The 13036-nt window shown below is 43.5% G+C and overlaps 1 protein-coding gene across 1 annotated transcript; it reads left to right on the top strand.

Moving 5' to 3' along the window:
• The first annotated feature begins 228 nt into the window (after nt 1-228).
• On the top strand, nt 229-3194 carry sox21b (SRY-box transcription factor 21b). The gene is made up of 2 exons (XM_035603827.2): nt 229-1092; nt 1270-3194. The coding sequence occupies exon 2, from the start codon at nt 1288-1290 to the stop codon at nt 2026-2028; it is 741 nt and encodes a 246-aa protein (XP_035459720.1). The 5' UTR covers nt 229-1092; nt 1270-1287; the 3' UTR covers nt 2029-3194.
• The last annotated feature ends 9842 nt before the right edge of the window (nt 3195-13036 follow it).

Raw genomic sequence — 13036 nt, 5'->3', positions numbered from 1 at the left:
TGAAAAGGGGGGATTTCAGGAAAGTAATTAATTTCACCGAGCGCGATTAGAAACACTTCAGACCTCCTCAGCATTTTAGTATTTACGCCAAAATGCCACAATATCTGGAAATTAAAGAAGACATTCTTTACTTTTTCTTGTCGCCCCCCCCCTCTCTCTCGTACACACACACACACACACACACACACTCGCACCACGTTTCAATGGCAGTGCCACCCATGGGGAAGGGAAGGGGCACAGACCCGAGGTGAGGGAGTGCACAGTGACAGCAGCTGATTCGAGTTGGCCATAGATTGTCAATGAAACAAATGAAACAGGGAGGAAGGGGCGATTAGGCGTCTAGTGACTTTTAGTTTTTTTTTAAAGAAGAAGAAGAAATTAAAAAAGAAAGAAAGGGGAGCTCGATCCCTTTAGATTCAACGTCTGTCCAGACTCGTCCTGAGCGCCACGCACCAGATCTGTCAGTGTGTCAGTGTCAGGTACGTTCAGGTGCACCCCATCACCACGCGTGAAGAAGTTGATGACTCCAATTGAAATATAAATGACTTCTGATTGTTTTTCTTTTTTCTTTTTTTTTCATTTTGCTCATTAGAATAAATACAATTGACAACACGAGCTCAGGCAACAGGCGAGGTCACCGCTCTGAGTCAAACCACTCTCTCTCTCCTTAATAAAGACACAATAATAAATAACGAGATGCGTTTTCTTCTCAAACTCAGGGTGGGATTTTAAAAAAAAGAAAAAAAAAAGAAAAAAAAAATCGCTCAACGCGCGGCCGGCGCTGCTGCTGCGCATGCGCCAATGGCACTTTCACTACCCTCCACACAGTCGCGTATTTCACATGGGGCGAGCGGGAGGTCTCATCCACTTGCGTGAACGCTGCCGCGGAGAAGTGGTCGACGGTCCCGGGCGACGCGACGACGCGGTGTTCTCCCTCCCTCTCGCTTGGCTGCAGGCGTCGGCTTCACACTGATGGACGCCACCATGGAGCAGGACACATAAGTCGAGCGCTCACAAGGACGCGGCCACTCGTACCTGTTTCTTTTCTCCAGAAGACAGTCAACGGTGGGGATGAAGAATTGAACTCCTAAAGTAAGTGGTCGAAACACGGGCTGCGCGTATGTATAGTTGTCGTCGAGTGAATTTGAATTAGAATTCGAACTTTTTTCCAATCATAGCGTTGTGTGTGATTTGTTTGTGCTAAGTTGTTTATTCTTTGGCTCGTTTTAATTTGAATTTTTTTCCCCCTTCTCCTCCCTACACTTCCAGAGCGCATCTGTGCCCGACATGTCAAAACCGATGGATCACGTAAAACGCCCAATGAACGCTTTCATGGTCTGGTCCAGAGCCCAGCGCAGGAAAATGGCTCAGGAGAACCCGAAGATGCACAACTCCGAGATCAGCAAGCGGCTGGGAGCCGAGTGGAAACTTCTCACGGAGTCCGAGAAGAGGCCGTTCATCGACGAAGCCAAGCGACTGCGCGCCATGCACATGAAGGAGCACCCAGACTACAAGTACAGACCGCGGCGGAAGCCCAAGACTCTGATGAAGAAGGACAAGTTCTCCTTCCCCGTGCCCTACAACCTCGGGGAGCACGACGCGCTCAAGGTGAGCGGCCTCTCCGCCGGAGCGCTGTCCGACTCCATCATGGGCCACCCGGACAAGGCGGCGGCGGCGGCGGCGGCCGCGGCGGCGAGGGTGTTCTTCAACCCGTCCATGTCCGCGAACCCCTACTCCTTTTTCGACCTGGGGTCCAAGATGACCGAGCTCTCGCCGCCCTCCTTTCCGTACGCGTCCCCGCTGGGCTACCCGGGGGCCACGGCGTTCACCGGCACCGGCGGCGTCGGCGGCGGGACGCACGCGCACACTCACTCGCACCCGTCCCCTGGAAACCCGGGCTACATGATCCCGTGTAACTGTTCGGCCTGGCCCTCTGCGGGACTCCAGCCGCCCTTAGCCTACATCCTGCTCCCCGGGATGGGGAAACCTCAACTTGAACCGTACCCTGCATATGCTGCGGCATTATGATAGACCCCCCATCCACCCACACCCCCCCCCCCCCCCCCCCCCCCCCCCCCCTCCACATTGGACTTTTAAGAAAATGAAACGTGAAAACAAAAACAAGAAGAAAAAGGAAGAAAAAAAAACAACTATCCATGCAAGAGTTTTATTATGCATGCACAAACTTGTACATGTGATGAAGTGCTCGTCGTCTCCGATATCACATGTGTATGTACATTGATTAATGCCTTTATCTACAAGGTCATGCTTATTTAGAGAACCCCTCTAATCTGTTAGGACCCGGGGCCGTCCCCTCTCTCGAGGACTGAGGGATGGCACAGAGGGAAAAGGGAATCAGGACAGTTTGTGCGAACTCATTTTGAAAAGGTACCCCTGTTCGATTTCTACCTTATTTTTTTTTTTTTGCAAGTTGCACCTGCTTGACTGACCTGTTGGAACGAGGGCAGCCAATGCAATGACAATATGAACCACGGGACCAAAGCGTTTCCTCTCAGATAACATGTTGCCGGGCCCTAATTCACGGATCAAGGAGGATTGTCACAACAACACCCCCCCCCCCCCCCACCACCACCCCCCCATGCGCCTCTTGAGTGACTGTAAATGTGTACAGATAAAAATGACTCTAGTTTATTTGCCGTTATAGGCTTAGTGTTTGAGCTAGGGGCCAGGAAAACCTGCGTATTTCACTAGAAATCCGCGGTATATTTTGAGTTTTTCCAAACCGTTTTATAGATGTCTGTAATATTTATTGTTTTTAGTGGAATCTATGGTGACCCAGACGTTTTTTTTTTTTTTTTTAATTTGAAAAAGGACAAAAAGCAGTTCTGTAATATTTGCACATGAAACGGATGTAATTTATTATGAAGGTGGTATTAAATTCCAGTGCATTGCAACTCTCTGGGTTTTGCTCGGCGGTAAGAAAAAGTACACACAGTTTTTAAAATGCAAATGGAGTTTATTCAATTTTATCATTTTTCTTGCCCCCCCCCCCCCCTCACACTCCTCGTATCATGTGCAGCAGCAGAAGAAGAAAAAAAAAAACGTTTCTAACTGACTCTTAAGGAATTTGTATGTTTTTGTGTTTTTCTTTTAACCTCCGTTGTGTACTTCAACCTGCTGTCCACCTGTTGAGCAAGGGGACTACAATAAAGCGTCTTCGGATTGAACGGAAAGGGAATCGCGGCTGTATAGTTCTTGGTGAGATGAACAAGATTGTTATCTCTTTCCTTCTTCTTCTTCTTCCTCTGCTCCCCAGTCCAGGTGAAGTGTAAGGTATCCTCCAAAGGCCGCTTTTGTCCTCCTGCTCTGAATGGCACGAATTAAGGGGGGGGGGATCTAAATCAGCCCATTGTAATCAAGAGCCAAAAAAACCTTATTTATCACAATTTTAATCGTGAGCAGGGAGGAAGATAAAACTCTTGAGCTTCCTTTTCCCAGGGAGAGAGAGAACAAGCTCGTCTTTGAGTCTTTTCACCAACCTGAGCTGCGAGTGTGTGCTGACAATTGATGATTAACTCAACTGACGTTTGAAACAAAGTCATATGTGCCCGAGGAGAGCACGCCCCTGCACAGGTGTGTGTGTGTGTGTGTGTGTGTGTGTGTGTGTGTGTGTGTGTGTGTACATGGCTCCATGCGTATTTTTTTGGGGGGTGCAAACGCCCCCCCCCCCCCCCCCCCCCCCATTAGATCTCCTCCTGACGTGCATTGCGCGTTATTTAAGCAAACTGCCCCTCCTAGATTACACCGGGAGATTGATTCATAAGGATCAGAGCGATTATGCAAAACTAATTTGGGACAGTCCAGGGATAATTATCTCCGTCACGGTTAATTAAACCCTTTCAGCGCCATGTTCTCCATTGTGACACCCCCGACCACTTCTCTCCACGGAACTTCCTCCTTGGCCCCCGAAAATAACGCGCAAAGTGACCTTGTGGATTTTTCTGTTTTTTCTTTTTTTTTTTCATTCACAGCCTGGAACTTGGTGGCATTTACACTTCATTTTTCAAATATTCAAAATAAGGGAAATGGAGGCAATTTAAGTGAATAATGTACTGGTTGTCTTTGACTTGAAGAGGCTATAGGTCTTTGCATTTATTTTATTGTATTTGATCGGTCATTATTCAAACTATCACATGTTGTATTTTTGAGGCCGAAAAATGAAAAAATGAAAATAATTCGATCATGATAAATGTAAAATAATAACATTAAAAGGGCAAAAGTCTCTCTAAAAGAACCTGCATTATGAGTTCACTGGCCATTTCTTTCTCTTTCTTTTGGCGTTTTTGTTTTTTTTTTATTTTTATTTTTTTAAATCATTTCCCCCTTTTCTTTTCCTTGAGGGAGAAGAAAAGGGTGAAAGAAGTTTTTTTCCAACTCTGGGAGCGTTTAGACGGTCGAGGAGGTTTTGTCTGGGAACAAAACGTGGGTTGGGAGGTTTTGTGAGAGTGTTGTTTGTTGAAGTGGAGCTCAGCAAAAGCGGCTGCTTTCCCTCATTGTGATGAAAGCAATCAGTGGTATTTGGAAAACTGTTAGCATTGTGCACTTCTTCTGTGTCCATTGTGGAGGATTTCTTTTCACCAGGTTTCCCCCCCCCCCCCCCCCCCCCTTTTTTTCTCAGCCGATCCAGCTGGCCGGAGTGAATAGCACTGCAATGTGTACACGCTTTGTCCCTGCGAGCCCTTCAAGTAGCCCACACTGAATGGAGTGAGTTGACACTGCATGACAGTGAAACAACATAATAAAAAATACATGAGCGCATGAATGGAGGCAGGCGCATAAATAAATAAAATGGGTGGCCAAAACTGGATAAACTGAATGACAAAACGGTGAAAGGGGAACAAAAAGATATTTAACACGCCAGATTAGCATTAGAATGCAATCTACAAGCCAGAACAATTGATGAATGGGTTTACCGGCCAAGAAAGAAATGGACTAAATGCCTTTTGAATAGATAGCCTATGTTTTTTTCTAAGATGGGAGCTGAGTGGGAAAAGGTGGAGACGCAACTATGGAAATAAGTGGAAGAAAACTTTTTTTCTTGTCAAATATTTTCTCTCTCTTGATTCCAAAAAATACTCAACACAACAGGAGAGATGCTCTCTAAAAAAAAAACATCACATTCCCGGGATTTGACTTGAAATTCTGGTGAAATTCCTGTGCAATGTTTGACCAAGACCTATTAAATACCCTGAACAGAAGTCACGTCTTTGGGTTTCCTCCCTCAGTAGCTTTTCTTTCTTCTTTTCTTTTTGCCTCGTGTCACAATCTGCAAATATGAATTGTCACCACTTTTAATCAAGGCATAACTTTTTTTCTTTCAAGATATGAATTTACACATTAGCCCACGAATCAAAATAGCCCCACACCACCCAGCTTCTCTAATGAGAACCAGTTTGTTTGTGGAAACTAAGAGCTGTATAAGTGATAAGCATCTGGTCCTGATGTAAAAAAAAAATTAAATAAAAAAATAAAAAAGCTGTATAGATGCTGAACAATCTGAGCGCTTGGTAAACACACCGGGGGAAGAAAGACAGTGTTTGGATTAAAAGAAGACTGATTTAATTTAAAACACTTATTCAAACTAGTTAAGTTACTATAGCAGCAGTTCTGTATCGGTTACCATGGCTCTCTCTTGGCACAGGGAGAGTGTTAGGAACGGGAAAATAGTAGATTGAGTGAGTGAAATAAAGTCTTCTCCTCCTGCAAACGCAGCCTCTTTTTATTCATTTCACTCGCAGACCACATTGATTCATCTTCAATTCAGAGAGGAGCAGAAAGTTCTGAAAAAACAACAGTTAAGTAGTTTTGATTAAAGCTTTATTCATTGTTAACATGAAAACAAAAGAAATTCTATCAGAAATTCATTGACATTAATCACACATTTAATTCAACCAAAACATATAGATAGGAGATGAGTAAAAAACTTCAGGAGGAATTCAGTCATTCATATTTAAGAAATTGATTTAATAATAACAATGTTTGCCTTGCTATTTCGCTGTAGCTATTCTGACGGTCCACACAAAGGTTTCCATACGTATACAATTTAAAGCCAAGGTTGCCTCATGTTTTCGTAAGCTCCCCCCGCCTGATGCCCTGATATCATTATGTCTTAGTGTTAAACCCTTTATGTGCCTGTAAGACATTTGTAGAAGTGAGATTAGGCAAATTAACATACATATGTATCACCGGTTCAACCATGTTGACCTTAGAGGGACGTACAATGGTTTCCTCATCCCTAATTCGCCCAGGGCTGCCCCACAAGCATGTGGATTATCACCTGGCTTCAATGGCTCGAGATGGATCATTTTAGGTTCATTTTCTTGGGACATGAATTATACATCAATATCCCCTCTTTGAGGATATTTTGCTCAGTTTGTTTGCAGGAGTCTGCCTCTCGCTCACCCCGCTTGTCATAGCATGCGTGTGTGCTGTGTGTCCAACGCTGGGAGATGTAGAGCCAGCGCTGGCCCTCTCTGTGAGGAACCTCAAAGAGTCTGATCACTGACTCCTCCATCTCATTTTAGGCAAATCAAAGTGTGAAAAGTCTCTCCTGAAGCAATATCTGTGTGATCAGGTTGGGTCAAGAATGTTTATGAAGGCTGTGTGGCACATTACCTGTAATCTCCAGAGTGTGAGCTGCTGCATTTCTTACTTCTCTATGCTCCCAGGAGGGCAGTAAAAAAAAAAAAAAAAAAGCCAAAATTATCTTGCATTGCACCTTTTCCGCAACACCCCAACGTGGCAAATCAAAGCCTCAAAACGGTACATGTCACTGTGCCCAAGGTCACCAAAGGAAATGAGAAATCTCTGTGTACTGTACAGTCCATCCCTATAAACATGCCACACAGCCTCTGAAGTCTGACTCTGCTCTTAAGAAGTCCAAGTTTGTTTAATAGTACATAATGCAATAAGTCGATGGGCCCCTGCTGGAGTTCAGAGAGGGAACGCTTGAATTAGGTCGGGGGCCGGTGGGCGGAGGTGAGGAGCTGAGGGGGGAGTCGAGGTAATCGTGAGGTTTTTTTGCAGGTGAGACGAGTGAACTGCACTCTCAGTGTCTGCCAGAGTGTCTGGCATTAACACGTCCATTGTTAAGAACAACAATAATCTCCATTATGCTATTATCCATAACTGCATGTTAATATAAATGTTAAAGCACTTTTTATATTAGAATAAAAATATCTCTAATTTTGACACCATGACTGAAGCTGATGAAATCGTACACTAATACTGTACATCGTGTGTGTGTGTGTGTGTGTGTGTGTGTGTGTGTGTGTGTGTGTGTGTGTGTGTGTGTGTGTGTGTGTGTGTGTGTGTGTGTGTGTGCACACAGATTATTTCACCCTTCTGTCTTGGAACCCTCTTTAACTGATAATAAAACACAAACATAACACAACTTTATCAGTATAATTATTTATGATTAGTCACAATTTTAGAGAATTGCTGTTGACACCTTACAAAAATCATCACAGAAAATAATATGAGTAAGGTTTTGTATCGGTACTCAGAGTTTGTTTTACACACAAGTTTTAACCACTTTTTGGCAAACAGATTAAATATAGATTTCTTTCTCTTTCGCCCATAGAATATAGAAAATGCAGAACATTTCCTTTGGGTGTAATAATAATGTTTTATGTCCATTTCCATGTTCCGTCACCTTCCCTAATTCCGGCTTGAGGGAACGGTTACTACTTCAGCCCTTGTCCACATGCACAAGGTCAGAGGAAAGGGAAATATTTGAAGGGAAAAAAATAAATTGATTTTTAGCATTTCTTCAGTGTTATTTTTGCACACAGGGCATTGGGATTTATGGGTCTGCAAACAACGAGGAAGTAAAGCCAATGTCAACGAAACAAGAGATACGTTTACTCATCAGACCGTGGAAGTCTAAGTGAAAAGAAGAAAAAAAAAACATCTCAAAAAGCAGATATCCATGACCTCCCAGATTTTGAGCATTTCTGGGGTCGATTTTTTACTTTTAAAAAACACTTAAATGGAAGAAGTGATGAGATTTGTTGTAAAGACCAACCTGACGATGTTTGTTGTAGTCAATTTAAAGCAGAGGGAAATGTGCAACGAGAGAGGCTGTCTAACTCTAAAGCTCCCACTGCTGTCTAAAGGAACTCACTGCACTATTAAATTCACATTCATATTCAGTATTATTCAGATGGATTTTTATTTTACAAGAGAGGTTGAGACCTCACAAAGGCCGGTTTGAAAATATACAATATGAAACTATTATATACAAGCATAAATACAGAAACTTCCACGTGCAGATGTTGTGTGCGGCGACACAATCAAATGTTTGGCAATGTTTTAGATTCTCTCAAAAAATACCCTATAGCTGCGAGGTAGTCTCTGCAAATCATTAAGTTAATAACCTGAAACATGAGGCATAGGATTACTCTATGAATCCATCAATAAATTATAATAATGCCAGTGAGCAGCCTTAAAATATGTTCTTTAAACTGACATGACATTTTTTGTTCCATTTCCAAATGACCGCTGGCAGAGATTGCTGGCTCTCGTATTAATTCTCAGGTTTTTCAAGGGAAAAAAATAATATATATATCTATCATAAGTAGAAATAATGAAGTTGAAGAGCTGATGCCCCGGGGAGAAGTCACAAAGAATTATATCTTTCTATAACACAGGACACAGGCAAAAGATAAGTACCTGTCAGTTGGCATACTCTCTGCTACATGTGCCTATCAATAAAAGAGATTATTTTCCCCAGTTATTACAACAAAGATCTGGAGGGCTCGAAGATTGCACCTTTAATGAGAAGGAATGATTTCCTCATGCACACTCACAACCACACTTGAAGTGAGTGAGCTGTAATGCCATCAGCCACCCCCCCACCCCACCCCTCCACTTTCTCGATTTTTACAAGAACTTATTAAAATGAAATATTGCCAACATTAATTCACAGGGATTATTTATTACATTTTAACAGGATTATGGTGTGCAAAGCTTGATTTGGGATTCACACCCTGCATTGTGATATCGAGGTTTAGCAGTCAAATTCTCGCAGACTTGTTGTAATTAACAGTGGCAAAATAGATCATTGCCAAATGATATGTCACTCCAGAACTAATCTTTGTGTTCTGAAACGTTGGAGTCCTGAAGAATGCATTCAGTGGATGGAATCTTGGATTTTGTCTCTATCAGCCGTGGACGGCTTGCCGTTCTGCTGCCGCTACTTTTCTGTTGAAGAGACTCCGTATGGGGATCTCTTCATATCAGTCATGTTGGTAAGTTGTTTAAGTCAGGTGTGTAGTGCTTTTTTAATAGAGCTGACACTGATCTTGTGTCTGTCGCTGTCAGATTCCCCCCCACGCAGTTTTGTAGCCACGGTGTAATGCACTGGAACAACCATATAGATGCCTTAATAATAATAATATCAAGAACCCAAACGCATGTACCTCGATGACAGCAAACCAATAATTCATATGACCGCCTTATCATATTCAGCAGAAAATCCAAACACTTGCGAAACACGTCTTTAATCTCCAAACATGGCTGGTTCATGAAACGTGCCATTAGTTATACTGATGAGGGAGCATGACTTCATACCTTAATTGGGAAGCAATGCGAAGGTCCTCAGAACAAATCTATTATGAATGGTCCCAGGAGATATCACACGCGGGGGTCCTTCAGACGTGCCTTACTCTTTAGCCACACCACCACGCTTTGCCTATAGTCATATTGTGTTGCGGGAATTTTCCATGTTCTTTGTTGCCACAAATGGGGGTTACACTGAAGGTAATGGCTTTTGAACAGTGCATTTATTCCCACTTTGTTTGCTTCTGTGTAGGAAGAAAGGGGATCTATAAAAAAGAGATGTGAGACAGGGAAAGCAATCATAAGTCTGGCCTTCACTCTCACTGTGCTGCAAACAAAAATGTTACAAGGCTAGGAGCTGCTGAAGTACCTGCAGACACAGAGACATCTCTGTCTCTTTCTTCCTCTCACTCTCACTGAGACATTTCTCATCTCTGCATGTTTTTTCTTCTTAATTATTCCACATGTAAGACACGCGGCTTTATTCAGGGCTCTTCTTGGCCAAATCAAATATCTGTCTAGGTTACAAATAGCAATTAAAAGTGTGGTACAGCTAAAGGATTGAAGCACATTGCATTGAACCGTCTACTGCTGCTACGTATGACACATCCGTGGAAAAGTCTGGAACTTTAAATATGTTAATTCAAGCACACTGGAGTTGTTTGTATGAGAACTAAAATGGGTCAAGTGGAACAGTGCCCTTTGACAGTCCTTTTCAAAATGGAATGAAACCTGGGAATAGCACCATGTTTTTGTCCCCCCCCCCCTCCCCTCCTCAAAGAGATGGCACCCATACAAACTCTTACAGGAGACACAAATGAACTTGAATATCTAAAAGCAAACCTCTACACTTTGATATTAGCTCAGACAGGTGTAAAAATATACATAGCTCACACAGAGCAATAATAGGAGATTTATGTATATAGGGCGCAAAAGAAATGCCAAGCGGTGCCTGGTGCTGTCAGGCTCACTTTCCTGTTGCGTCATTCACCGTGCCCGTGCACAGTGAAGCCAAATATGGCAGGAGCCTCTGTTTCTCGCACCACGTGCCTCATGAGCTCTTGTCAGGCGAACAGATGTGATGAGCACCATGGATTGTTGGATGTTTGTATATGTGCGTATGAAATGAGTAAACAAGTTGAAATAGTCCCCCAGTTAATTTGATGCACAATGCATCTTGACAGCTAATTCAATTCATGCAAATTCAAGATCCAGTGTCACATGTCAGGTCCTTTCTGCTCGGGTAAATGCGCTGGTTCAGCGGCAGCCGGCTAATAACGCAACATCGCCACCCAACGCGACCAATTGGGCGTTTCTATTTGTCCTGTAATATTATCACCCCGTGTTGACCCTGTCTAACCTTTTACCTGTACAGTCAATACACTCCGAGGTGATAAAAGACCACGGGTGAATGAAGTGTGTGTGTAATGTTGCAGCCAGCAGCGATAACAGAGGTAACACGAACACTTGGAAGCGACACTGAGACGGGGCCCTTTGTGCCTCCTAAATTGCTGGACAGCTCCGGGGCTGACATTTAAAACATAACATCACCAGACAAAAACACATTAAAAAGAGAAAAGCTGAGCAGGGGGCTTTAAGCAAAACCTGAAATTCCACTTTTGGCGAAGGCAACTGACCCAAATTTCCTGCCCCTTCTTCTCCTTAACATGCTTCTGCAAGCCCGGGCCCTGGGGTGACGTATCCCTTACACAGGGATTGCCAGTGCATTTACATAGCATGGTTAATGAGAGATCAACACCAGGAAAGCGCCTTGAATATAAAGCTTTCTTGTAAAAATAATGAGCAAGCGATTGATCCATACTCAAACAAGCCGGTTTGCTGAGTTAATACCAAGGGCAGATTATAGCGGGTGCCAAAAGTGCCCTGGCGTGCGACGCCTTTTGCTGTGGGGGTCCCCAAACTTGTCATCACATTAGCACATGGTCAAGGAGTACATCCTACCACTCTCATAATCTGCTTTCCTGCACAATTAGCCTTCTATAATAAGGCAGCTGCCTGAGAGCCGCCAGGGAGAAAAGAGGAAAAAAATCACTGAGTTTCACATGGGATGGATGGATCGTTTACCGCCACGGAAATATAGACTCGGAGGTGATTCTCTCTCCAACGCATCACCTTCTCCCGGTCCTCATATTAGGTCTGAATGTTTTGACAACATGGAGACTTGCTCCTCTTTATTGTGCCAAGCATCTATTGCACTTTGATGAAGCCAGACAAAGGGTGGTAAGGGAGGAGGGTGAGGGAAAGAGTGAGACAGAGAGTATGAGAGAGAGAGAGAGAGAGTGGCCAGGGTGGATGTGTTTTAGCTCCGAAAAATCGGAGAGAATCAGATGTTGGAGAGGGTAGAATGGCAGGGGAGAGCAATTTTTCTGAATAAAATAATAGATAATTTCATTCCGACAAAGGCGAGGAAAATACGGGCGAGAGAACAAAATAGCAGGAAGGGATGGAGAAGGGAAGGGGTTTTGAAAAGAATAAGAAGAATTCAGTGCTGCTTCTTGCAAGGGAAAAGAGAAAAAAAAAACATTGATGACACCCGGTTCCATTCTTCCGCTCTCCCCTTTCTCTGCTCCTCGCCTCGCAGCACGGCGGGCTAAGCTGGGAGCTGTAATGTCATTAAATTGCAAATGCTTTTTTTTTTTCATTTCCGACACACACTGTTTACTTATCTGGCAAAAACATATGTTGGAAGGAATCCGTTAAATTCTGCCCATTGCCTTGGGTGAAAGTGCAATAGAAACGGGCCCACTGAGCTCCTTCTGTCGTCTCCTTTTAGCACTTTGCCTTATCTACAAGGCTGCTTAGCAGCAAACTGGCGAGTTCAATGAAAAATGAAGATACAGTGCAAGATTAGGGAAGAACAGTGAGGGGAGAAATGCTTGGAGAGAGGGTCATCCCATTGCAAATGATTTCACTCCTCTCCATCTGCATAAATGACTATTTTTAAGGCATCTCCAGCGTCTGTATATTTTTCTCACTCTGCCACACATTTAATTTCACGCCCCGTGTTCTGAATATGCTTAAATGCATATCTCTGATGCACCTTTAAGCCAGAGGAAAGAGGATGGGGGGAGTGGGGAGGGTACGAAAGCAAAATTAAAGATAAAATGGTGTGATTTGCACTACAAGTCTATTACTTTATGGCATTTACATATAGTTTACCTCTGCAATTCCAAGATTTTTTTTTCCTATCAGTATTTGGGCTTGTATAAATATGTATAAATCTTTGTTGAGAAGAAATAGAATTCCTAGCACTGCACTGGAAAGTTTGAAGGGTGCACTTTTTTTGCTTCAACTTCTTCTCTTGCTCCCACGAGACTGTCAGCATATCTGCTGGGGTTGTTCACCCCCCCCCCAGCCTGCCCCAACAAAGGCACAGGCTCCGAGCACTTTGTGCCCCATGATCCCCAGATACTCCTCCCCTCGTCGCAGTGAC

The sequence above is a fragment of the Scophthalmus maximus genome, chromosome 14 (genome assembly GCF_022379125.1).
Source record: "Scophthalmus maximus strain ysfricsl-2021 chromosome 14, ASM2237912v1, whole genome shotgun sequence".
Classification (NCBI taxonomy): Eukaryota; Metazoa; Chordata; class Actinopteri; order Pleuronectiformes; family Scophthalmidae; genus Scophthalmus; species Scophthalmus maximus.
Note: the sequence above shows the minus strand (reverse complement) of the source record. Positions and strands in the feature narration are given on the sequence as shown.